Below are 26,931 nucleotides of genomic sequence, written 5' to 3' on the forward strand. Positions count from 1 at the left end.
TTTGTATTTGGTTTCTCTGCAGCCTTTGAATTATTTTGAATTGCATGCCTAAGCATTTCTGTCATTTTTAGGTATTTTGATTATAAAACAAAAAAAAATGGAGAAGGAAAATAATAATAGAGAATTACATTTTTAATCATTTTAGTTCCGTTTGTTGCCCTTCTACACATAATTTTTTACCCTACTTTGTCTTTCAAATTGTCCTTTTCGATTTATACTTTGTTCTGCTTTTTTCCCTTGCCCTCCAAGTCTTGTTGGTATAATTTGAGCTGTGTATCGCATGTTTCATAATTTTAGTGAACGGCCTTAATTAACAGTATTTAAACATTCAGTGTAAAGCTCAAATGGGTCGTCATCGTCATCTACTTCTTATGCTGCTGTTAATTTTAGCCTCATATTCATTGAAGTGCAAGTCATGGAGTTGGTTCTCTTCTTCTGGTACAAAGGATAATTCTGGCCTTGCTGAATTCTCCATGGAATGTTTTAATGATCAGAAGGGAAGCAAGCTAGTGGAAAGTGCTAAAAACAAATTAGTTGGTACAAACTCTTGTTGGCAAAATGCTTACCGGAATCTCTTTTCCAGATGCTCAGAGATTATTGCTGTGGATGAGAAGCGGTCTAGATTTGCTTGGCATCTTAGTGATTGCTTTCAAAAGGACTCTGGGAGGCAACCTTTTCCTTCTTGTGACCTGAAATTTGCCATTGCTAAATGCTTATAGGGCTTGAGTGAAGATGAGTACCAGGTTTATCTTGCATTTTATCTTGAAACTAACTCCATCTGCCATCAGTTACAGTTAAGTATTATTTCTTCCCATATTTTCGATTGCTTCTTTTCCTCGTCTAAGAGAGCCTAAACAGAGTTTTATTTATTTATTTATTTTTTCCCTTGTGCGATTTGCAGGACTCACGCATTCAAGCAACAAACAGAGAGATTAGCAAATCAACTGAAAATTTTAGCTCAACTGGCTGAAGACAAATTAGAAATTATAGAAGGAAAAACAGAATCTCTATTGCAGAACTCAAATGAAATTCATGACTCTTTAAATTCCATTGATACTCCAATTCAACTCGTAGTTCTAACAACGAAGAATGTAGGAGATCATATAGATGTCATTCTCAAGCATTCAGAAGTTTTATATGAGCAATCAAAGGAGCTTGCAGCTTCTCAATCAGAGCTGCAAGAAGGACAAGTGGAAATGAGGAGATATTTGGTGGATGGGATGACAATGCTTAATGATTCTTACAATATTTTGGGCCAAGAAATAGATAATTTAAGAAATGAAGCTATCGAAATTGAGAAGGGGATAACTAAAGTTGGAGATGCAATGTCTATAAAGATGGAAAATCTACAAAGCAAAGCAGATGACATTGGGAATATGGCAGTTATTTCCTTAGATAAGCAGCAACAACTTTTGGATGAGCAATCCATGGCACTTGAGGGTCTTCAAATTTTAACTGAATTTTAAATCTGAAGCATTAGAAGAGAGCAGGTAAAATAGGAACTAAATGATAAAGTAAATTAAAACCAAGAATATCAATAAATAATTTTCTAATGCTAAAGAATTACGGGAGAACTCTGCAACAGTTTGCCGAATATAGCCACAAACAACAAGAAGAGCTTCTTTGGCAGCAAGAACAGCTTCATAGAGTTCATGACCACCTGATGGAAAATTCAAAGTCTATTTTAGCAGCTCTGGTTAGCATTTTCTTCCCTGCCTCACTAAATTTTTTTTTTCATAAAGTGGTTGCTTGGATTAGTGTTCATTTTTTTGACTAAATATCTCTATCTCTGCTTTTAGGAATCTTCTGAATCAAAGCAAGCAGGCATGTTTATTGTTTTAGATAATCTCTTTGCTTTGCACAATGCCATGCTGCTTGAATCGCGAGTAATTAAAGCTTTCTTTGGGTACTGTATATCAATCTTGATCATCTATATGTTCACTAGCACAAAGCAAACATACAAAGTCAGGCCCAGGCTAAATATCGGTATCTCTACTACTTTATCTCCTTCTTTTCGTTCTTTTTAATTTGGAAACCTATATTACCATAAAATTAATTTTTTTTGCAGGGCTTTGTGCTACATTCGTAATAGAAGTTGCGATACTTCGGCTTGCAACAAATGAGAAGATTGAACGAAGATCATGGATAATAAATTTGAACAGGTTGCTCTTTGTGCTTCTTGCTTCAATCCAGATTCTACATGCCATATGCACATACAGGTATTTTGAAATGAAGAATAAAATAGTATTTAGGTAAGAGAATGCTTTCATAGATTCAGATTTAATTTAGGGCTTTGTAAATCATGCAGAGACTTTGAAGTGCTGAACCATCAGATGCTTCTAACATTAATTGAGAAGATTAATGGCTTGGATAGAGATAGACACAAGGAATCGTCATGGGACATGGATAGTGATGAAAACTGGTCTACATGGATTGACTCTGACTTACCAGAAGATGTAAACAATTTTGAGGACCCTGACTATATACTTCCAGAGGAAGTTGGAGAAAATTCAATCATGGCCACTTCAATTACAAGAAAATATAATCTCCGCCACAGATAGACTTCATTGAGAATTTTCTTATTGTTTGTATTAGTTTCCAACAAACTTTTACATTATGATGTACTTTCAGCTTAACACGGTATGTCTGTATGTATGTATGTACTAGTTTCTTGGTTTTGTAAACTTATTTTTTCAATAGAAAATTTTATGATTCTACTTGTTTGACGGGGAAATATAGTGTTAAAAATTTAGCTAAAATATTTGTTTATTCCTTCTCTTATCTAACATATTTTCATATTACTATTGTGGGTGGGTGTGGATGGAGTGGGTGCATGGTTTACAATGAGAATGCATGAAATAAAAATTCATTGAAAAACTTTCATATATGTAAAACTTGAAAATTAATAAGCAATGGATCCATTCTATTAGAAAGGTCCACCAATATTTCTAGATCAATACAGTGCAGTCTCTTGTCCAATCCCAAATGAGTTGCACATTGTACATTCTCTTGCTCCTATTGTATATAAATTTAGAGGTATAAACGGTCACATAAAGTTAACTAAGTTACAGTTTGTCTAAATTAGTTATATAATTATAAGCATGTTGAATTGGAGACTGATTAAGCCCATTGTACTTGAATGTAGAGAAGTTGGGTCCTTTTAGTGAACCCAAAGTTCACATAATATTCTGCTCTTCTAGGAAAACTACTCTATTCAGAGCAATCTACTCTCTGTCAGTGTAACCAATATGACCATAATTATCTAATCCTCATTTATATTCAGTATTACGTCTTTCTATTTTACATTGTATATCAATTTAGGACAAACTGCCAATGAGCTCAAGCTGAAGTGGCACTTCTTCCTCCCTTAATAAAGGGATGAAATGTGAGTTCATGGCTTGAAGACACATTGGGTGTGTGTGTAATTTACCATCAAATATATATATATATATATATATATATATATATATATATATATATATATATATTTGTTTAGGACAAACCTAAGGTATATCATTCTTTGTCATAATGGGTTCATGCAGTATTTTGTTTTGATAATTTACTCAGATGATTATGGGATGATGATGATGATGATTGTATTAGAGCAATTCGACGCTATTTTATGCTTGAAAATTTAGTTTCTAGCACAGAGATGGTATCGGTTTTGGTGGGTTGTAGGAACAGGATGAATTAGAATTTAAATATAAAAAAATGCAAATAATTATGCTTTCTTACTATGTTGTGTTCACCAGTAGTCCTTGAAAGAGCAGGCTCCTCCCCTGAAATGGTGGAAACGATTGGTATCTCTTAAAACAATCACCCTCCTAGTAACACTTGAAACAATCTTCATCCAGGTGTGACAATCCACACAAACACGAAGGTTCTTTGTAATTCTAATTGGCGCTCCGGAAGAACTGTGAATTAGTGAAAATACAGTTGCTAGTCGTTCACTATTACCACAAAGCCAAATTGATTTTGTTGCTTCGTTTACATCATGAAGTACAACACCAGTATTAGGGACATATCCAAATGCTTCCATAGCATCCATCAGTTGATTCCAAACCTTCTTATACTCAGCAGAATTACGAAATTCAAAACCTCCACCTGCCACGAAAGTGTGAATTCTATTCTTTATTTGTACCCAACTGCACCCTGCCTCTTTCTTCATTCCCCTTCTTTCCATCATGTTTCTAACTATCTTGACATTACCCCACATTCCTGCATTCGCATAAATGTTTGAGAGCAGCACATAATTTCCAGGATTGTTAGGTTCAAGCTCAAACAACTGCTCTGCAATAGCCTCACCTAGAGAAACATTGCCATGGAGCCGACATGAATTGAGTAATGATCCCCATATGCTGCCAATTGGCTTCATAGGCATGAATTTCACTACCTCTAGTGCCTCCTTGATTCTCCCAGCTCTACCCAACATATCCACCAAACAAGCATAATGCTCTACACTTGGTGACAACCCATAATTCTTCTTCATTTTATTGAACAATCTTTGTCCCTCATCAGTAAGCCCTGCATGACTACAACCCGACAGTAAGGCAATAAACGTTACTGCATCTGGTCTAATGCCACACTCAACCATTTCATTAAAAATCTCCATTGCCTTTTGTAGACACCCATTGACAGCATATCCTGTCAGCATGGTATTCCACGAAGTCAAATCTTCACTCTGCATTCCATCAAACACTCTCCTGGAGTAATCTGTTGCTCCACATTTTGCATACATGTCCATAAGTGAGTTTAGTACTGGGACATCAGGTTTTCTAGTGGACTTCACAATCTGGGCGTGTATCTCTTTCCCACTATTAAGCACAGTTAGTTGGGAATAAACCGGTAAGACTTGTAAGAGTAACCCAACTGAATCCAATCTCCTCTCCTTGCATTCTCCTGAAAGTGTCCAGTGATCCAAACACTTGTTTTCGGTGAACAAAACCTGCAATCAAAGAGTTCCAAGAAACAACATTCTGTTGAGGCATTTCTTCGAACACCCTTAGTACCTCATCAAAACACCCACACTCAGTATACAACCTCAAAAGAGCATTATTCACTACTTGATCTGGTTCTTCGTTACACTTCATGATCTGGGCGTGGACTGCTTTACCAACCCGCAGTTCACATAAATCTGCACAAGCCTTCAAGGCCATCGAAAACGCAAAATTACCCGGTTGAACTAACCGGGACAACATGCCACAATATATAAGTAAAGCTTCTTTCGAATGCCCATTTTTTGAAAACCCAATAGCCATTGCCACCCAGACGGATTCGGGTACAAGTTCATGTTCAAGTCCATCCTCGAACACGCCAAGGGCCTCATCCATTAGGCCGCAAACTGAGAAAAGCGTGATGAACTTGGTTTTTATGGTGGGGTTCTTGAGAAGATCATGATTGCCTTTATCTCTAGATAGGAGTAGGTGCAACTAGAGCACCGAAATCAAAGAGAACTCAAGCACAAAATCGGAATGGTTTCAAGGAACACCTGATCATAAACCACGCCTGGCCGATGCACCCATTTCAAGGCCCCTCTTGTCGTCGGCAACAGACAGTTGTTCAGCTTTGAATAGTTCCGGCGCCAAGATTCACATCTAAAACCCATATCGATTTCTTTCTTAGAAATATTTAAGTCATAATTTTTTATTTATTGATTACATGTTTTGGTTTTGTTCTAGTAACATCTTAAATTTGTATGAGTTGTAATTTTTGTAAGAAGAATTTTTTTTAATGAGAGGTTTTGAAAGAGGTTGTTTGGTGGTAGAGTGTTGTTTTCGTTAACTTGTTTTGTGTAACTTGAGTTTCAACTTTCGAGAAGGGTAGTTTAGTCTTTTCAGAAAAAAATATAAATGGTAAATTAATAAACTACCTTTCGGTTAATGAAACCCCATTTTACATTGCAAAAAAGGTATGAGTTTCTTCATAACAACAGTCCCAAGTCCCAACCAAGGTATTAGTTTCTATCTCTCTCTCTCTCTCTCTCTCATCCTTTTCGATAATATTCTTATTGAAATCAAACGGTGTTAGTTCGACTAGATATATTATCAACAACGAGCCACAATATCAAAGAGTATCTGATAGTTAGTACACTCGTTTTACAAAATAAAATGTCGCTTGTTGTCTTTTTTTTTTTTTTGTATGTTATATTTATTTATTTTTGAAGGCAAGTGTGCAATGTGAATATATACAGTTCAATTTTAAAAATAAGTTTTGGGTTTTGGTGACTTCTTTTTCTTTCTTTTTTTTTTGATGGGTTTTTTTTTTCTCTTTTTTCGGTTGAACAATAAGTCTATTGATTTTCCGTTTGTCTATTTTATTTTATAGTAGTTGGAAACTGGCTTAGAAGACTAGAATGAATTGCAACAATAAATTAGAACTCTTAACTGGCAGTCTGGCACAGTAAAAATGGTTATCAATTTAATAATTTATCCTCAATTTGTATTTGGTTTCTCTGCAGCCTTTGAATTATATTGAATTGCATGCCTAAGAATTTCTGTCATCATTAGGTATTTTGATTAAAAAAAAAAAAAACTGGAGAAGGAAAATAATAATAATAGAGAATTACATTTTTAATCATTTTAGTTCCGTTTGTTGCTCTTCTACACATAATTTTTTACCCTACTATGTTTTTCAATTTGTCCTTTTTTATTTATACTTTGTGCTGCTTTCTTTCCTTGCCCTCGAAGTCTTGTTGGTATAATTTGAGCTGTGTATCGCAGGTTTCATAATTTTGGTGAACGACCTTAATTAATAGTATTTAAACATTCAGTGTAAAGCTCAAATGGGTCGTCATCGTCGTCTACTTCTTCTGCTGCTGTTAATTTGAGCCTCATATTCATTGAAGTGCAAGTAATGGAGTTGGTTATCTTCTTCTGGTACAAAGGATAATTCTGGCCTTGCTGAATTCTCCATGGAAGGTTTTAATGATCAGAAGGGAACCAGGCTAGTGGAAAGTGCTAAAAACAAATTAGTTGGTACAAACTCTTGTTGGCAAAATGCTTACCGGAATCTCTTTTCTGGATGCTCAGAGATTATTGCTGTGGATGAGAAGCGGTCTAGATTTGCTTGGCATCTTAGTGATTGCTTTCAAAAGGACTCTGGGAGGCAGCCTTTTCCTTCTTGTGACCTGAAATTTGCCATTGCTAAATGCTTAAAGGGCTTGAGTGAAGATGAGTACCAGGTTTATCTTGCATTTTATCTTGAAACTAACTCCATCTGCCGTCAGTTACAGTTAAGTATTATTTCTTCACATATTTTCAATTGCTTCTTTTCCTTGTCTAAGAGAGCCTAAACAGAGTTTTATTTATTTATTTATTTTTTTCCCTTGTGCAATTTGCAGGAATCACGCATTCAAGCAACAAACAGAAAGATTAGTAAATGAACTGAAAATTTTAGCCCAACTGGCTGAAGACAAATTAGAAATTATAGAAGGAAAAACAGAATCTCTATTGCAGAACTCAAATGAAATTCATGACTCTTTAAATTCCATTGATACTCCAATTCAACTCGTAGTTCTAACAACGAAGAATGTAGGAGATCATATAGATGTCATTCTCAAGCATTCAGAAGTTTTATATGAGCAATCAGAGGAGCTTGCAGCTTCTCAATCAGAGCTGCAAGAAGGACAAGTGGAAATGAGGAGAAATTTGGTGGATGGGATGACAATGCTTAATGATTCTTACAATATTTTGGGCCAAGAAATAGATAATTTAAGAAATGAAGCTATCGAAATTGAGAAGGGGATAACTAAAGTTGGAGATGCAATGTCTATAAAGATGGAAAATCTACAAAGCAAAGCAGATGACATTGGGAATATGGCAGTTATTTCCTTAGATAAGCAGCAACAACTTTTGGATGAGCAATCCATGGCACTTGAGGGTCTTCAAATTTTAACTGAATTTCAATCTGAAGCATTAGAAGAGAGCAGGTAAAATAGGAACTAAATGATAAAGTAAATTAAAACCAAGAATATCAATAAATAATTTTCTAATACTAAAGAATTATGGGAGAACTCTGCAACAGTTCACCGAATATAGCCACAAACAACAAGAAGAGCTTCTTCGGCAGCAAGAACAGCTTCATAGAGTTCATGACCACCTGATGGAAAATTCAAAGTCTATTTTAGCAGCTCAGGTTAGCATTTTCTTCCCTGCCGCACTAATTTTTTTTTTTCATAAAGTGGTAGCTTGGATTAGTGTTCATTTTTTTGACTAAATATCTCTATCTCTGCTTTTAGGAATCTTTTGAATCAAAGCAAGCAGGCATGTTTATTGTTTTAGATAATCTCTTTGCTTTGCACAATGCCATGCTGCTTGAATCGCGAGTAATTAAAGCTTTCTTTGTGTACTGTATATCAATCTTGATCATCTATATGTTCACTAGCACAAAGCAAACATACAAAGTCAGGCCCAGGCTATATATCGGTATCTCTACTACTTTACCTCCTTCTTTTCGTTCTTTTTAATTTGGAAACCTATATTACCATAAAATTAATTTTTTTTTGCAGGGCTTTGTGCTACATTCGTAATAGAAGTTGCGATACTTCGGCTTGCAACAAATGAGAATATTGAACGAAGATCATGGATAATAAATTTGAACAGGTTGCTCTTTGTGCTTCTTGCTTCAATCCAGATTCTACATGCCATATGCACATACAGGTATTTAAAAATGAAGAATAAAATAGTATTTAGGTAAGAGAATGCTTTCATAGATTCAGATTTAATTTAGGGCTTTGTAAATCATGCAGAGACTTTGAAGTGCTGAACCATCAGATGCTTCTAACATTAATTGAGAAGATTAATGGCTTGGATAGAGATAGACACAAGGAATCGTCATGGGACTTGGATAGTGATGAAAACTGGTCTACATGGATTGACTCTGACTTACCAGAAGATGTAAACAATTTTGAGGACCCTGACTATATACTTCCAGAGGAAGTTGGAGAAAATTCAATCATGACCACTTCAATTACAAGAAAATATAATCTCCGCCACAGATAGACTTCATTGAGAATTTTTTTATTGTTAGTATTAGTTTCCAACAAACTTTTACATTATGATGTACTTTCAGCTTAACACTGTATGCCTGTATGTATGTATGTATTGGTTTCTTGGTTTTGTAAACTTATTTGTTCAATAGAAAATTTTATGATTCTACTTGTTTGACGGGGGAAATATAGTGTTTAAAAATTTAGCTAAATGTGGGTGGGTGTGGATGGAGTGGGTGCATGGTTTACAATGAGAATGCATGAAATAAAAATTCTTTGAAAAACTTTCATATATGTAAAACTTGAAAATTAATAAGCAACGGATCCATTCTATTAGTAAGGTCCACCAATATTTCTAGATCAATACAGTGCAGTCTCTTGTGCAACCCCAAATGAGTTGCACATTGTACATTCTCTTGCTCCTATTGTATATAAATTTAGAGGTATAAACGGTCAAATAAAGTTAACTAAGTTACAGTTCGTCTAAATTAGTTATATAATTATAAGCATGTTGAATTGGAGACTGATTAAGCCCATTGTACTTGAATGTAGAGTAGTTGGGTCCTTTTAGTGAACCCAAAGTTCACATAATATTCTGCTCTTCTAGGAAAACTACTCTATTCAGAGCAATCTACTCTCTGTCAGTGTAACCAATATGACCATAATTATCTAATCCTCATTTATATTCAGTATTACGTCTTTCTATTTTACATTGAATATCAATTTAGGACAAACTGCCAGTGAGCTCAAGCTGAAGTGGCACTTCTTCCTCCCTTAATAAAGGGATGAAATGTGAGTACATGGCTTGAAGACACATTGGGTGTGTGTGTAATTTACCATCAAATATATATATATTTGTTTAGGACAAACCTAAGGTATATCATTCTTTGTTATAATGGGTTCATGCAGTATTTTGTTTTGATAATTTATTCAGATGATTATGGGATGATGATGATGATGATTGTATTAGAGCAATTCGACGCTATTTTATAATTGAAAATTTAGTTTCTAGCACTGAGATGGTGTTGGTTTTGGTGGGTTGTAGGAACAGGATGAATTAGAATTTAAATATAAAAAAATGCAAATAATTATGCTTTCTTACTATGTTGTGTTCACCAGTAGTCCTTACAAGAGCAGGCTCCTCCCCTGAAATGGTGGAAACGATTGGTATCTCTTAAAACAATCACCCTCCTAGTAACACTTGAAACAATCTTCATCCAGGTGTGACAATCCACACAAACACGAAGGTTCTTTGTAATTCTAATTGGCGCTCCGGCAGAACTGTGAATTAGTGAAAATACAGTTGCTAGTCGTTCACTATGCCCACAAAGCCAAATTGATTTTGTTGCTTCGTTTACATCATGAAGTACAACACCAGTATTAGGGACATATCCAATTTCTTCCATAGCATCCATCAGTTTATTCCAAACCTTCTTATACTCAGCAGAATTACGAAATTCAAAACCTCCACCTGCCACGAAAGTGTGAATTCTATTCTTTATTTGTACCCAACTGCACCCTGCGTCTTTCTTCATTCCCCTTCTTTCCATCATGTCTCTAACTATCTTGACATTATCCCACATTCCTGCATTCGCATAAATGTTTGAGAGCAGCACATAATTTCCAGGATTGTTAGGTTCAAGCTCAAACAACTGCTCTGCAATAGCCTCACCTAGAGAAACATTGCCATGGAGCCGACATGAATTGAGTAATGATCCCCATATGCTGCCAATTGGCTTCATAGGCATGAATTTCACTACCTCTAGTGCCTCTTTGATTCTCCCAGCTCTACCCAACATATCCACCAAACAAGCATAATGCTCTACACTTGGTGACAGCCCATAATTCTTCTTCATTTTATTGAACAATCTTTGTCCCTCATCAGTAAGCCCTGCATGACTACAACCCGACAGTAAGGCAATAAACGTTACTGCATCTGGTCTAATGCCACACTCAACCATCTCATTAAAAATCTCCATTGCCTTTTGTAGACACCCATTGACAGCATATCCTGTCAGCATGGTATTCCACGAAGTCAAATCTTTACTCTGCATTCCATCAAACACTCTCCTGGAGTAATCTGTTGCTCCACATTTTGCATACATGTCCACAAGTGAGTTTAGCACTGGGACATCAGGTTTTCTAGTGGACTTCACAATCTGGGCGTGTATCTCTTTCCCACTATTAAGCACAGTCAGTTGGGAACAACCCGGCAAGACTGTTGTAAGAGTAACCCAACTGAATCCAATCTCCTCTCCTTGCATTCTCCTGAAAGTGTCCAGTGATTCAAACACTTGTTTTCGGTGAACAAAACCTGCAATTAAAGAGTTCCAAGAAACAACATTCTGTTGAGGCATTTCTTCGAACACCCTTAGTACCTCATCAAAACACCCACACTCAGTATACAACCTCAAAAGAGCATTATTCACTACTTGATCTGGTTCTTCATTACACTTCATGATCTGGGCGTGGACTGCTTTACCAACCCGCAGTTCACATAAATCTGCACAAGCCTTCAAGGCCATCGAAAACGCAAAATTACCCAGTTGAACTAACCGGGACAACATGCCACAATATATAAGTAAAGCTTCTTTCGAATGCCCATTTTTTGAAAACCCAATAGCCATTGCCACCCAGACGGATTCGGGTACAAGTTCATGTTCAAGTCCATCCTCGAACACGCCAAGGGCCTCATCAATTAGGCCGCAAACTGAGAAAAGCGTGATGAACTTGGTTTTTATGGTGGGGTTCTTGAGAAGATCATAATTGCCTTTATCTCTAGATAGAAGAAGGTGCAAGTAGAGCCTTTGGCCATGTTCTAAGGATTTCCTAGAGATGCAGGAGTGGAGGAAAAGAGAGTAGGCCTCAAGATCTGGCTCAGACACCACAGATTTGGACGGTGATGATTCGATTACACGAAGGGCCTCGCCTAGTTTTCCTGCTTTAGTCAGAGATTTGAGGGTTGAGTCTAGAGGTCTTTTGTGTTTGTGAGCCTTGGGTGTTGAGGTGGCCGCTATGTTAGTTGTTACGGTTATGTTAATTGATAGGGAAATGGCGGGAATCATTATCAGACTGTTTGTCTACTTTCTATGTTTAGCACCGGATATAAAGAAAAGCTTTTACAGTACTGTGGCTCTAATATAGTTGACAAATGCCGCACAATTCAGAACTGCCCAATTGCTCTACCAGCTATGATATTCCTTTGGATACTCGGACAACTTACGAGCTGATAGCAGCGAAATCTTTTACAGCTAAGGTATATCGAGGCTGAGATTTGCAATGAACACATCCAATACGTGATCAAATCACACTACAGTGGTTTCTGTGTACCTTTAATCCTAGCACTGTTCCCGATTTTTTTTTTCTTTAATTCAATGATTTAGTGCTACTTCATTCTATGATTTATAGAGCCAGGATAAAAGTGCGAAATTTGGGTACTAAGTAAGACATTTTAAAAGTGAAAACTTTGTAGACTCAGTACGACATTTTTATGATTTAGTGTTACTTCATTCCTTGGCTATGATTTATAGAGATTAGCAGACACCCAGATGACTTCATCTTCATGATGTGCTGTGTGTCATGGAGTTGTTGCGCATTGTGGTCACTACTTGTGCGTGTTTGAGTCTCAAAGACTAATTCATTTAGTAAGCTAGTAGCTGCACCTGCACTGGGAATAAAAAGATCTTCCTGGAGGAGTTGGCTCCAATTTGTGACTCAATTTGTTCAGTACTAGCTGATTACTCGATGTTGAATATTACCCTAATGTGAAATGGATAATACTCGCTTGTAGGGTGTTGCAAGCAGAACATTGTGTAACATTGAAAGCTGAAAACATTATACATCATTGAGAGCTACAAAAACATTATATATATAAGCTTTAACTTTGTATAGTAAATGGTCTCATACTTAATGCCTGCTACATGATTGGGTAGAGAAAATGTTCACTCAGCACTAGAAAATTTACAAATTAACGAGTTTGCAGCCAAGATCAATAGATTTCTTCACTGCATCCATCACTAACTGCGTCTTTCTACTAATCTCAGGCCATTTACTATCAGGGCGAAACTTGGATTTTCTAATGCCCTCAACTAGCCTTGCAAGCTCTTGAACCATCAAAGCCTCTTGAGGAAGCTGAGAAGTGACGCAAACTTCCTCAGGTTTCACACTCCACCCAATATGGAGATCGACAAACTTAGAGCCCAATGTGAAGTCAAAAGAAGCAGAATGCTCTTGATATGGGATTATGAAGTCCTTGACATGCAAGGTTCCTTTGGAAGCACAAATGGCCAAGTCCATGGACGAGTGGGAGAGGAAGGAGCAATGAATTGTTGCAACTGTCGTGTCGGGTTGATCCCAATGAAGAGAAGCCGTGCATGACAAGATGACTCCAGCTGAGTTCCGGGTAACATCAGGCAGAGCAGTTACTGTAGTTGGCAATTGGTAGTCCTTAGCCCACAAGATGGCTTCAATGCAGTACCACGCTAAGTCTCCAAGCGCTCCAAGGGCGTCCAAGTCTGGTTTCACTCTTATGTTGCTCTCTAGAAATTCTGGGGTCGCTGACAAAGTCGATTGGCTGTGGATCTAAAACTCAAAGAGGAACATATGCAGAACCAGAAGAAAATATAACTGTGAGTTTCAATTTATATATCATCATCAACAACAATTCAAAACACAGCATTATCATCACCAACAACCAGAAGTGGAATTTGGAGCTGGATTTGTAGTGACACAGTTCACAAATTACTCCTCTCTTTAGAATCAGAATAAAATGGAGACAAAATTGTTCAGACAAATTTCCTTCCATTTCGTTCCCATGAAATTTGAATGCTTTTTTATTTTTTAATATGTAATACATACATATATACATATATATATATATATATATATATATATATATATATATATATAAAATTAAAATTTTGCTATGGAAAAAATTTATTTCACAACTTATTGATGAAACCATTTGTAAATGGTGAGCAATCATTTTTATATGTTACTAGATACATCACTTTTATCTTCTATAACTCGTAACTTGATATTTAAGTGAGTTGTGAAAAAAATTGTTCTTATTGATATATGGTATGACTTACGCATCTTTACACACTAGAGAAAAGGTTACTTGCGCCACAATAAAAAGTTCAAGATCCTAATAAATTCAGCTGTACGCCTGTACATGTGCTACCATGTTAAGCACTAAATAACACACTAATAAAGAAGAAAGGCAAAAGCTCACAAAGTTAAGTTGTCCAAAGTAATTAGAGAGCAAGTCTTTCATTTTGGCAGTCCTAGGATGATGCAGCCACATGCTCCCATCCATGAACTGTACACCGTTGGATTCGCATGCTTCCAATATCTGCTCAAGCTCTGCCACATCAAGAGCCGCTGGTTTTTCCAAAAGCAAATGCTTCTTTTTACAGGCAGCCAAGACTGCCCAGTGTACGTGAAGGCTAGTGGGTAGTGGCATATACACTGCATCCACACATGGGTCGTCGAGTAGCTGATCATAGCTCTCATAGATTTTCACGTTCTCGGGTAAACCATTTGTGGCCGCAAAGTTCTTAGCCTTTTCGATCGAACGGCTGGCTATGGCGTAGAGGATTGAATTGGGAGCTAAATCTATGGCTCTAGCCACTTTCCTAGCTATCTCCGCGCATCCTATGATACCAAAACGTACTGGGTTTTCAGCCATTTTTTTTAGCTAGTTTCTGAAAATTCTGCTTTGTATTATGGATGATGGGGTTTGCTCTCTGGTTATGGAGAGACTTTCTTTTTCTAGTATGTGGATAGGAAAGCCACAAGGATGATAAAGGCAATAGAGGCCTTCTACAACCTTTTTTTAGAATAAATGGCAAGAATGCCCTCCTATATTACCAAAGGCTATACACGTGTGTTTGTGTTGGGGAAAATTAATGCTGCAGCATGCATGCATAAAAAATTTCCTAACGAATTTCACAAAGGTTTACAATGATGGAAACAGAAATTTATCTTTAGCATAAAAAAGGTATAAGCTAAATCATGATCATCCATCATCATCATCAAATGTGTCACCCTTGTCTTCTATCACAGTTTTAACTTTTAAGAGCCATGAACTTGTTTTCTTACTAGTCTAAGGTATAAAGATCTTTTAACTTCCCTAAAAATTTTGGGTGCAAGATCTATTCATCAAGGTTAAAGGTGGAGTTTTCCATGTCATTAAGTTTGGGATAGAATTTTTCAATAGTTTCATGCATTCTCATTCATTCTAATCTCTTCAAATTTAGAAGTGAATATTGAACTCTTAAAGAGTTTTTAATAACTTTAGTTCCCTCATAAGTAGTTTCAATAATAACCCAAGCCCTTTCAACAATTTCACACACAGAGATTCTCCTAAAATTCTTCTTGAGGGATTACCATATAGATGAAATTAAGTCCTTTACCATTGTAGTTACAATCTAATTAAGAGTTGCTACTTGGACCATTGTTCTACGTACAGGGCTTTTAGGTCCAACCCTATTCAACTGATGACCATACTTTCTTATTTACAGCAGGTTTAAGGAATGCTCTCATACAAGTCATCTAATAAGCATAATTAATACTGTCGAAGAATGATGGTATTTTCAAAGATTGTCCCCTATCCATTACAATGGGGTCAAGATTACACTTAGGATATTTAGTCCTAATTGAGAGCGTGTTTGGGAACTGATTTAAGCTTTAACTTAAATAAGTTTTTAATTTATTTTTGGTACTATTTATGAGTTCAATTGCATTGTTTATAGGCCCATGAATTTTGGCAAAAAACAGCCTATTTTTTGTATGTTCATTAGCTATTGTGCTCATGGGTCTCACAATTTATTATTGTTAGGTTTTAAGACTTTAGAAACTAAATGTATTAGAACTTCATTTTGTATATGTTGGCAAATCATGATCAAAACATTTAGTCTAGGTTTAGATTTGCTCAAAGTTTGGTTTAATGTAAGTTTGGAATTGAATAATTGCAGGAAATTAATGTTCTATTTCTACAAGGCTCGATCGATCAAAAAATAGACTTGATCGATCGAGAATCGTGGATCAGCAATTTTCTGTAGAATTTCTAAACTAGCCCAAGCTCATATGATATGTAGGGCTAAGTGTTTCACTCCAAGTATAAAAGGAAAAACCTTAGTCACGTTTTTAAGGTCTTTGTTGAGTTGTGTGTTGAATCTTTTGTGAGAGGTGTTTACCTTCATACACACACATAGAGCTATCAAGATCAAGATTTGCATCAAGAACTTGATGGTGAATTCAGTTGCTACATAAAGAACTTTCAAGAAGATCTAAAACGTTTGAGAGGTGTCTCAAAGTCACAAGTAGGAAAACTTGTGATTGCTACAAATCAAGGAAAGAAGTAGTCTATGGACTCGGAGCTGTCACGTGATTGTGGTAGTAAGTTTTCTACACGAGGTAGCAATAGGATGTTAATGGTCCAAATCTTATTGTACAAACTTCAATTCTTTCATAGTGGATCTGTTTTTACCTTGAGGATAGATAAGTTAAATTCTCCCCAAGTTTTTTACCGGTTTGGTATTTCTAGGTCATCAGATCTGTGTGTTCACCGCATTATATTTGTTTTACACATTTTTTTAACCAAGTTTTAATTTTCAAACTTGTTAATTAACTTGGCTTAATATTAGGTTAAACATATTGTGTTAAGGAGTCTAAAACCTAACAAGTGGTATCAGAGCGGGTTAACGCTTGATTTAGGTTATTATACCTAGAGTTGATTCCTTGATTCCTGTTATGATGTTTTGAATAAAAAGGATACAATTGTTACAGTTGATCTTTTTGAGGCTTGTGAAAGGAATTTGCAGGATTTCGGTCTTTTTTCAGAAGATTGGTGTAATCCCTCAAGTACACTCTGCTTCTCATGGATTTTCACCTACAAAGCCAAAGACTCGTGCTATATATGGGTGAGAAAAGATTCTCTAAGGTGAGTGTTTCTCACTTATTTCTGATTTAATTCTTTCAATCAATTATTCCCATAAAAAAAAAAAAATCTTTCAATCATTTGTGGACATGTTTTCTTTCAGTTTTTGGTTGTTTATTTTCTAAGGTTGTTTTGTTAAAAAAAAAAAAATCCAAAAACGTTGAAATATTTCAAAAAGACAAATATTTTATTCTGTGTCTTGTTTTATTTGTTTTGAGAATTACATGAATTATGATATTTATTTCTTAATTTAGAACATGCTTGACATTGTGGAGAAATTTGAATAATATGTGTTATATAAGTACTAAGCTATTTTTGATTTTGTGTGAGTATGTACTAGTTTGTACATGTACTCATGGGTTAATTAAGAAATTAATATTTCTTATTTGTGTACCCTTTATAGCTTAGTTTAGCGCTGTCATGCATTGTTTTTGTATTTTATTCATTAAGCATAATGTGTGCCTTTTACTTTTGGTCAAAAAATATTTTTTGAAAATCCAAAAAGATTTTGTTTTTGTTTTGTATTACACATCATAAATGCATGCGTAGTTGAGGTTGACCTATGAAATTTGCACTTCATAACAATGTACCTTGTTTAGCTTGGATGAACTTATTTTTCTGCACTTTGCTAGTTCTAGCTATGTAGTGCATGTTGTGTGTGAGTCGTTTATAGTTTTAGATCACATGATCTTGATTTTGAAGTCACATGATTTTGATTGTAAGGACTAAAAAGTCCTAAGAGAAAGATATAAATAACCATTTCACCACTGTTTACTAGCCAATTATGAACACTTTAATTAGTGCATATCGTAAGATTTTGTGCTCGAGAAAGTGTAGCACATGCACAAAAAGAAAATAAGGTGTAGCTTTAAAATAAATAAAATAAAATAAGAGTAAAAAAGAATTAAAAAAAATGCATGTATACAATAAGGCTAAAAAAAAAAAAAGCATGATTGCAAGCTTGTTTTCTAGGTAATGTGGGAGTTATATAATGTAATTCTTTAGGTGATAGTCACTTTCAAATTTTTGTGATGAATAATATAGAAATTGTGATTGATTACTATCTACATATCACTTCACATGTATCTCATATTGCTACTAGTTGCACACACTTCACAAGTTATTCTTTGTTAAACTTAGTACATAATATTGTGTGTGAATTTGGTTTGGCCATCCAATATTATATATTCTATGATTTTGATGCAAAATATGTTCAAGGGTTGAAAATTTGGGGTAAAAAGGATTGAAAATCTTGTTTTGAAGTTCTGGTTTGAAAAACTCATATTTTTGAAAAACTTTTAAACTCATTCTTATACATTTCATTCATGAAAGAACTTGGTTTGAGTAGTTTCTTTGCACAAAAAGAAAATAAGGTGTAGCCTTAAAATAAGGAAGACCAGATTCCAACTCCACAGTCCACACAACGGCAGTAACAGCTCAAACAACAACAAGAACAGCTCCATAGTAGGTTACTCTTTGATGATGATTTTAACAATTACACAATTATAACTTTGTTAACTTGTTGCACTTGTTTGTTGCATGTCTTTATTTACACAGTGTTAGTTGACTTTTATTGAAATGAACGTGCGCATAAATGAAAAATTACACACATTGATGGGTTTCTAATTAGGAAGGTTTAATGGAACATGACTTGGAAGGTGTTTGTGTTTTATATTTGTAATTTTTTTTAGCATAGGATTTATGGGAAAAGATGCTTTTGAGTATAAAATTTATTTGACAAATTTATTTGTAGCCAAAATGGTTAAGGGGAAAGCGAAGAATGTTGAAACTAAAGATTGTCATCTAGAATGGTAAGATCTAATAGAGATACAAACCTTTTGTGAGTTGTGTGCTACTCAAGTCTTACAAGGCAATATGAAGGGAACATATTTGAGACCGGAAGTGTATGAAGAAGTTCAAAAAGAGTTGATGCTTGTGAAGAAAGGGGTGATGAGTAATTTAAAACTTAAAAATAAATGGGATAATCTAAGAGGAATATGGAAAGAATGAAAGCAGCTTCTTGAGCATGAGATTGGGTTGGGTTATGATCCTGACACTAGAAAAATTGATACAACTGATGAATGGTAGAAAATAAAGCTTAGGGTTAGTTCACTTTAGAGAATGTTGACAACCTCTTTTTTTTACAACTATGAAATAGTACCATAACCATTGTTTGTAAACATGTAGTAAATGTTCAAAAGCAAAAAAGTTTTGTACACAAGGGTTGCCTAATGCAAGGGCTATGGCAATCATGTTTGAAGGCACTATTGCAAATAGAAAAAATACATGGACCCCAACTAGTCAAATACCAAAGAAAAGCACCGAAGACTCTAAGAACTTCTCTAGGAGTGAAGAACTTTTTGACCCCCAATGTGAGTCCCCTATGAACATTGATGAAATGAAACTTGAATTCCCATTATTGTCGAGAGCAGAATTGGAAAGTTATAAAAGAAAATGCTTGGCAACCCATTCCAAAAAATTCAAAAGAGGCATAGTAAAAAAAGTTCAATTGTGCAAAAAATGTCCAACTCTTTGAAGTGGATAACAAATATTATCATTGAAAGTAAAAATGTAGGTAGTCATGTAGCTTTTACTTTTGTAGTAGCTATTGAGGTATAAGCAATAATGGGAATGATGTTGAGTTTTCTTGGGATGCATTCGGGTCGTCGCTTCCTTATGTTTAGCACCTTATATTCCATGAAAAATCAAAGTGTGATGAACATGTTTGTAGCAAATAAGCATGATCCAATGTTCTAGTTGTAGTGGCTAGAAAAAAAAACCAAAAAATGCTTAATCTTTGGTGAAATGTGTTTGTATTGAAGGGTTTGATTGTTCAAAAATACACATTTCTCTAAAAATGTAACATATGGGGTTAGGAATGTATGTGTTATGTAATTGGAAAGTAATAATTTATTAGTATTATTTAAAAACACGTTGTAGGATTAAGAACTTATGTTTTATGTAATTATGGAATGCATTTAGGTAGTAGTGAGCAGTATTGCCCTCAATATTGTTACCTTTATGTTTTTTGTAAACATGTTGTGAATGTGCTATGTTACCTTTATATTGCGTAATTTTTTGCGTTTATTCATGATACTATTATAGCGTATTGTTTTATTTGATTTATGAAATGATGAAAATGATTTTAAGGTCTTCAATTTTTCAAAGAAGCGCTGCATTATTTTCTTCTCCTAACAATTTATAATGCTGAAATATGAAGTACAAATGTTTAGTTGAATTTTTTAGTAGAATGGTGACTACCATAGACATGTTTTATTAGTACTAAATTAAATTATATGGTCGTAAAATTGCTTTGGATTATTTTATACAATAATATAAACTTTTGTTGCTTAAGTAATTTTCATATGTACAGTTTAGTTTATATTACAACATATAAGTAAGAAAATGGGTTTTGAAATAAGTGACGAGCTATTACACACATCATATTTAGCCAAGTATGCAAGTGTCACAACTTACAAGGAGACATATACTAACAAAGTACCAATGCATAAAAATGTACAATCAAAGTATGAATGGGTACAATATATTGTACATGGGAATAAGCGAAAATGTCACTATATTTTTAGAGTATCACATCATGTTTTTGGAGAATTGTGTAATACATTGTATGCTTAGTATGAATATGAAGGCAGCAAATGAGTTCACTTGGAAGAGTGTGGCAATTACATTGGTGGTACTTGGACATGGCATGGGTAATAGAATATTTCAAGATAGATTTCAGCGTTCGGGTGAGACAATAAGTTGATGCGTGAAAATAGTAGTTACATTATTAGACAATGTTATGTCACAAAATATTATCAAGCCTGCAGATCCTGCATTTCCTAATGTACCATGACATATACAATATTGTGATAGATATTGGCCACATTTCAAGGTACTTTGTTATTTTGGTATCTTGAATTAATTTTATTCAATTTATCTTTATGACATAATATGTTGCAAATTTCACATGCTATTGATATGGCAATGATTAGGATTTTATGCATTGGAACTATTGATGGGTTTTATATCCTTGTGGTCTTACTAGTTCATAAGCAACATACATATAAAGGAAGGAAAGGGCAGCCAACAAATAATTATATGTGTACTTGTGATTTTGACAGGAAGTTCACATTTGCTTGTGTTGGATGAGAAGGGTTAGCACATAACAAAAGAATATTTTTAAGTTGCCTTAATAATAAGAGTGAAAATTTCACAAAACCTCCACTTGGTTTATATTGTTGAATTTCAATTAACATATTAAAATCTTGTTTAAGGTGAAAGTGTTAATATAATAAACATTCTCATTTGTAGAAAAATATTATTTTGTTGATTTAAGATACCCTATGAAGAAAGGGTTCCTTGCACCATTAAAGGGTGAAAGGAACCATCTCCCTAATTTTCAAGAAGGTTGAAGACCAAAAAATCTAGAGGAAAATTTTAATTATCTTCATTCATCACTTTGTTCTGTCATAGAGCAAAGTTTTGGTGTTTGGAAGAATTCTGAGAGATATGCCCAACTATTATATTTACACATTCAAGAATTCATTATTGTTGCTACAATGGTTCTTCATAATTTTGTTAGAGCACATAATGACAATAATATTGGATAAGGGCTTTCTAGATGTGTCAGAAATGAAAGTAGTGAGGGAAGTTATTACGTTGAGATGACACATGTGATCTCTTTTTTAGATAAACCTGAGATGAAAGTGATTCAAAACAATATCATAGCATTGATATATGGGATTCGTCCATCGTAGGACTTCCTTTATTACTAATTTTATAATTACCATTCATATTATGGTTTTTTTTGTCAAACTCTAGTTGGCTGCAGTTATAATTACCATTAACATTATGGTATTTTTTTAGTAACTCTAATTGATGGCTTTGATGAAATGTGTCATAATTATGATATAAAAAACTTGATAGTAAATTATAACTAAGCCAAAAAAAATAGTTGTTGAGTTGTTAAATATTTGTTTTTCATGTTTGGATGTCATTTTGCATGGACAAGCATTAAAATAAGATTAAAATTACACGTGAGTATTTTTCTACAATACTTTCAGCACTTTTAGTTTTTTTTTAATAGTACTTTTAGCAAATTTTATTTTTTAAAAAGCTAGCTTTTAACGTTTTTTTTTTTTACGATACTTCCAACAAAAAATTAAATAAGTTGTACCTATGCTATAATTATACTTGTTAAAGCAACCCAGTCTAACACCTCAATTAAATATGCATCATATTTATTACTAATTGTTGATTTATCTCAATTATGTGTCCCAATTTAAATATGGGTCATGCTAATGAGTGCCCTTAAAGCATTGGTTAACAATCTATTTTAGGAAAGTTTTAACACCACTTTTATGGAAAATGAAAAAAGTTGTCAAAATATTAATTGTTATATTTTCCTTTCCCATAAAAATTTTCTTTAAATGGATTATTAACCAATGCCTTAAGGGCATTTGTTAGTATTTTCCTTTAAATATTACAAACCACCAAATAGAAAGTCACCAAATCTAAAAGAAAATCAGTAAAAACAATAAAAATCACGTGACAACAATATGGTGATGAAGTGGAAAATTGAAGGAGATGTGGAGAACATGTCCAAAGTAAAAGGACAAAGTAAAAACAAAAAATAAAATACTATGGCTAACCTATCCCAACTAAAGCAATATACTATATAAGAAGTTTACAATCTTCTAGGACAAAACTTTTGTTACTAGGACTCTACGACCTAGAAGATAACTCATTTTTGTGATCCATATAAACTTTAGAAATCTAAACTTCTCATACTTGGATCCCTTGATGAATGATATGTTCGCCTTAACAAATCAAAAGCTCTGAGCCACTTCAAGGCACCTCTTTGAAGATTTTGGTATGCATTGAATTCACTGGAATAAGGCATTGAACTCACTAGAATAGGGACTTGGTGATTTCAAGCTTTGGTCACATAAATGTGGTGATTAGACAGACTACCATGGGTTTCTCATGAATGCAAAAAGGAAAGAAGGCACACACTCTCTCTAAAAATTCTAAGTTTCTACCTTTCTAACCTTTATGGAAATTGTGCATAATATGGTTTATATAGGAATTTAATTTAAGAGAAGTGCTAATTTATAACATTTTAACAACACTTTTACAACAAATCATTGGTGATTAACGTTTCTCGTTCTAATTTAAACATAACACTGAAATTACTTTTTTGCCCTACCAATAACAAACTATAATAACTTGCCACTTAGAATTTACTATAAAAGTATTGTGAAAATATTGTGGATATAATATTTTTCTTAATTTAAAGTTAAACAAATTATTAAAACAGAATTTTGCAACAAAGTAAGCATTCTGTTTCTCATGGTCTTGCACAAGAGAGCTTAGAATCTACTTATGCAAGATCCTCTCTTGAGAGGGATTTGGTAAATAGCTTGATCCCATCTTTTTACTTTCGCTTGAGTGAGTCTTGGTCTGCTCTCATGCAAGGTTCTCTATCTGTAACTCTTTAAGCCTTTTTTTAATGCAGAATTTGACCATGAATGAATTACATCAAAGTTAAAAAGTTGATTAAGTCATGAAATGGGCGGCACTAAAAATCTAACAAATGTCACACACAGATAAAACAAGATAATATATATATATATATATATATATATATATATATATAGAGAGAGAGAGAGAGAGAGAGAGAGAGAGAGAGAGAGAGAGAGGATTGTTCATTTAATTTTATTTTGTATACGAGTTAAGCTCAAGCTAATCACTAAACTAGATTAAATGTTCAAGTTTCATTCATTTTTCATGTCGAACAAACACAACTTTATTCACAAGTTACTCATATATGGTAAAACCATGACTAAAATTTTTAAACATTCACAAATCTATGCTAATAATTAATAACAAAATTATAGTTGAAATTATATTGTTTGAGTTAATTAGATAGATTGAATTTTGTTTATAAACTTATAAAAATTAAATTCACCAATCTTATATTGTTCAAAATCATATACAGTTTTTATTACAAAATAGACTATTAATATTATCAATAAATTACACATAAAAATTGAATATATATTATTGTATATATTAAATTGAGTCAAATGTTCACAAGTTTATTCACAAACATATTACTATACTTGAGTTTTACTTATTTAATAGTCAAAGAGAGAGAGAGAGAGGTAAAGCTCAAAAAAGTTCAATTAAAATTTGAAATTAGAATCTAATTTTGCGTTATATGTCTAAATTTATGTGAGGACCACATCATAATTATCCACTTAAGTTTTTTAATCTTTGTGTCAAGTGAGTTAATGAATGCAAAATACTAAGAATCTAATATTAATGAATTATAAATTTTTAAAAAAAAACAATAACATATATTCAATAAAAATCACCACACATTCTATCTTATTAAAAATTATATTAAAAAATGATTATAAGTAGTATTAAATTTAGGTAAGAATTTTAATATGTGACTAATTACGTTTAATTTTTTTAAAAAAATTTGACTAATGATTTATATTTTTATAACAAAAAAATTTGCTTAATTTTAAATACAATCATACGTTTGCAAGAGTTATGTGCTAATGTTTCCAATAGAGACATTTAGGGTTTAAATATCTCTGTTCTACCACCACACACCCTTGGTGTGATAGTCACTTCACAAGTATAATTGTTTGTGGGGTGTTGAGAGCAATGGCCGAAATTCAAGTCTTTAAAAGGAAGATTCACATTTCACACACATATATACTTAAATTACTTTAAAGTAGAACTTGTAACTTGTATCAAAAGCTAAAATTAAAATAAACATCCAGTAGGATGTCCACTGAGGGCTGGGCCTGTGAAAACCAAGATAAGCGGGTTACATGGCCCAAAACGTTAATTAGCTCAAACCGGTTATAATTTAGCCTAAATCCGGACCAGAGGGAGGTCTAGTTTCTGGTTTTTGTTATTGAACCTGACAGGTCTAGTTGGGTTTTTAACATTGGCCAACCATACAAGTCATAGTACTATTTCTAGGGCCAACAATTCCAGCTTTATGTCATTCAGGGTAAAAAGAAAAAAAATAAAGAAAAAAAAAACAGCTTTATTTTTCGACCACAAATTTTATCCCATGATAAATTTTTTTTTTTTGGTAAAATGTTAAACTCACCTTTCAAGTTTCTTTAAGTTTCCTTTCAGTTTTCTAACTTTGTATTTGTTCATTTCAGTCTTCTAACTTTCAAATTTATTCAATTAAGACTTTTCTATCAATTTTTGCTATACGTTGTGGTTAATTTTTCAATTTTATAAATTTTTCTTCAAAATTTTTAAATTACAAAAAATTCATTTAATGATTAAAAAATAGTTTTCAGATTTTTTTTTTCCAAAAAATTTTAACAAAAGTTAACGGAAAGGCCTTAATTGAATAAATCTAAAACTTAGAGAACTGAAATAAACGAACGCAAATTTAAAGGACTGAAATAAAATCTAAATAAAGTTAGAAGGTCAGTTTTATATTTTAGTTTTTTTTTTTTATATATATATTTATTTTACCGTATCTATGAAAAGAAACTCCATTGGAGTTGGTCTGTATTATCACAAATTTGTGAGGGTGAAGGAGATCATCATTTCAAAATATGGTGGGTTCCAACAGAAGAAATGGATTTCATTAACATCTATCTAGTAGCTTGAAATAAGGTTTTTTTATTATTATTAATTAAATATAAAAATAGGAAAGTAATACGTCTATAACATTTTTACGACACTTTCATAATAAATCATAGGTAGTATTTACTCAAAAAAAAAAATCACAGGTAATAAGTTGTTATTAATTCTAATTTGAATCCACAACTTAAATTACTTTTTTCCCCATCTGCAACAACAAATAACAACTTGCTACGTAAAATTTGTGGTGAAAATATTGTGGTGAAAATATTGTGGAAATAGCATTTCTCGTAATAAAATATTTCACCATCAAGAGCTTTGTAAGCTTATGACTTAACTGATTGACTCTTCTTGGTGTTTTTAACCTAAACATTCAAGAATTCAAATCCAAATTTTGATCTAACTATCAAATTATAAAAAAAAAATAAAAAAAAATCCGCCATAGAACTTTTTTAATAGCTACGAATTTCCTTATAATAGTTTGTGGATGACTTGTTGCATTCTGTGAAGGATGACCTGTTACATTCCTTAAATACAAGATTGATCAAAATCATTCAAGAGGGTTGGGGTTGGGGCTCTATCTCCATCAAAACTATTAATTTGGCATCCTTCTATCAATGGAATCTTGAATATATATAGACAGTAATCCAATCCGTTGGGCTTAAGCCCGTTTGACCTCATGAGTTGTAACATTCCTTACTCGGTGGTTTTGGAAGCTATTGAATGCATGTTTACACCAAAGCCCATCATGTCAAGAAGATAGATAGAATTAGCTAGAATCAGCTACACCAAAGCCCATCATGTCAAGAAGATAGATAGAATTAGCTAGAATCAGCTAAACCAAATCTCTCTCTCTCTCTCTCTCTCTCTCTCTCTCTCTCTCTCTCTCTCTCTCTCTCTCTCTCTCTCTCTCTCTCTCTCTCTCTCTCTCTCTCTCTCAGAAGTTTAGTATTTAACACTTAAATTCCGCGTGATCATGTCTAAACTCTAAAGTGTAAGCATTGGCAAATTTTATACATTCTCGCATTCTATTTTATATTGCTTATTCTTCCAATATATATATATGTGTGTGTGTGTGAGATAATCGTCATCTTTATTACCTCGCTATATAAAATGGTTGTGTGAAGGTGTAAAATTGACTCTTCATCTGGTACTTATTATGAATGGTTATAGGACTAGATTAATGATTTCTTTCATTTTTTTTTTTTGGACAGCAATGATTTTATCTTTTCAACCTAACCATAAGAAGGTTGTGTCATGAATTTGATATTTTCAAGTAGGTCGGATTCTTGGAAGTAGCTTATTAACGCTTATTTTATTTATAATTTGATAGTTATAATAAAAAAGAGATGATTTGATGTTTTGAATT

The 26,931-nt window shown here is 33.6% G+C and overlaps 4 protein-coding genes and 1 pseudogene across 5 annotated transcripts; 2 read left to right on the forward strand and 3 right to left on the reverse strand.

Annotated features, from left to right (window-relative positions):
* The first annotated feature begins 344 nt into the window (after window positions 1–344).
* LOC142629813 (protein GAMETE EXPRESSED 1-like) lies at window positions 345–1,664 on the forward strand (annotated as a pseudogene).
* Window positions 1,665–3,745: 2,081 nt separating this feature from the next.
* On the reverse strand, window positions 3,746–5,605 carry LOC142629824 (pentatricopeptide repeat-containing protein At3g14330-like). The gene is made up of 3 exons (XM_075803861.1): window positions 5,489–5,605; window positions 5,010–5,429; window positions 3,746–4,945 (listed from the first exon to the last, which is right to left on the reverse strand). Exons 1-3 carry the CDS (start codon window positions 5,603–5,605, stop codon window positions 3,746–3,748), a joined length of 1,737 nt encoding a protein of 578 aa, XP_075659976.1.
* A 984-nt stretch (window positions 5,606–6,589) lies between these two features.
* LOC142606970 (pentatricopeptide repeat-containing protein At3g14330) lies at window positions 6,590–12,142 on the reverse strand. 2 transcript variants are annotated; one of them, XR_012839208.1, is made up of 3 exons: window positions 10,089–12,142; window positions 7,004–7,126; window positions 6,590–6,899 (listed from the first exon to the last, which is right to left on the reverse strand). XR_012839208.1 is itself a non-coding variant. In XM_075778361.1 (2 exons), the coding sequence occupies exon 1, from the start codon at window positions 12,049–12,051 to the stop codon at window positions 10,099–10,101; it is 1,953 nt and encodes a 650-aa protein (XP_075634476.1). In that variant the 5' UTR covers window positions 12,052–12,142; the 3' UTR covers window positions 6,994–7,126; window positions 10,089–10,098. The 2 variants fall into 2 exon arrangements, 1 of the variants encoding a protein (XP_075634476.1); XM_075778361.1 differs by lacking the exon at window positions 6,590–6,899 and having other exon boundaries at window positions 6,994–7,126.
* Window positions 6,782–9,129, forward strand: LOC142606980 (protein GAMETE EXPRESSED 1-like). The gene is given in 6 exon segments (XM_075778370.1): window positions 6,782–7,230; window positions 7,340–7,927; window positions 8,010–8,133; window positions 8,237–8,423; window positions 8,507–8,657; window positions 8,747–9,129. Coding segments are annotated over 6 exon segments (1,752 nt in total). The 3' UTR covers window positions 9,000–9,129.
* Window positions 12,143–12,830: 688 nt separating the features above from the next.
* LOC142610030 (putative oxidoreductase At4g09670) lies at window positions 12,831–14,760 on the reverse strand. Its single transcript, XM_075781748.1, has 2 exons — window positions 14,220–14,760; window positions 12,831–13,567 (listed from the first exon to the last, which is right to left on the reverse strand). Exons 1-2 carry the CDS (start codon window positions 14,673–14,675, stop codon window positions 12,947–12,949), a joined length of 1,077 nt encoding a protein of 358 aa, XP_075637863.1. The 5' UTR covers window positions 14,676–14,760; the 3' UTR covers window positions 12,831–12,946.
* Window positions 14,761–26,931: the final 12,171 nt, after the last annotated feature.

Source organism: Castanea sativa, chromosome 1 (genome assembly GCF_040712315.1).
Source record: "Castanea sativa cultivar Marrone di Chiusa Pesio chromosome 1, ASM4071231v1".
NCBI classification, from domain to species: Eukaryota; Viridiplantae; Streptophyta; class Magnoliopsida; order Fagales; family Fagaceae; genus Castanea; species Castanea sativa.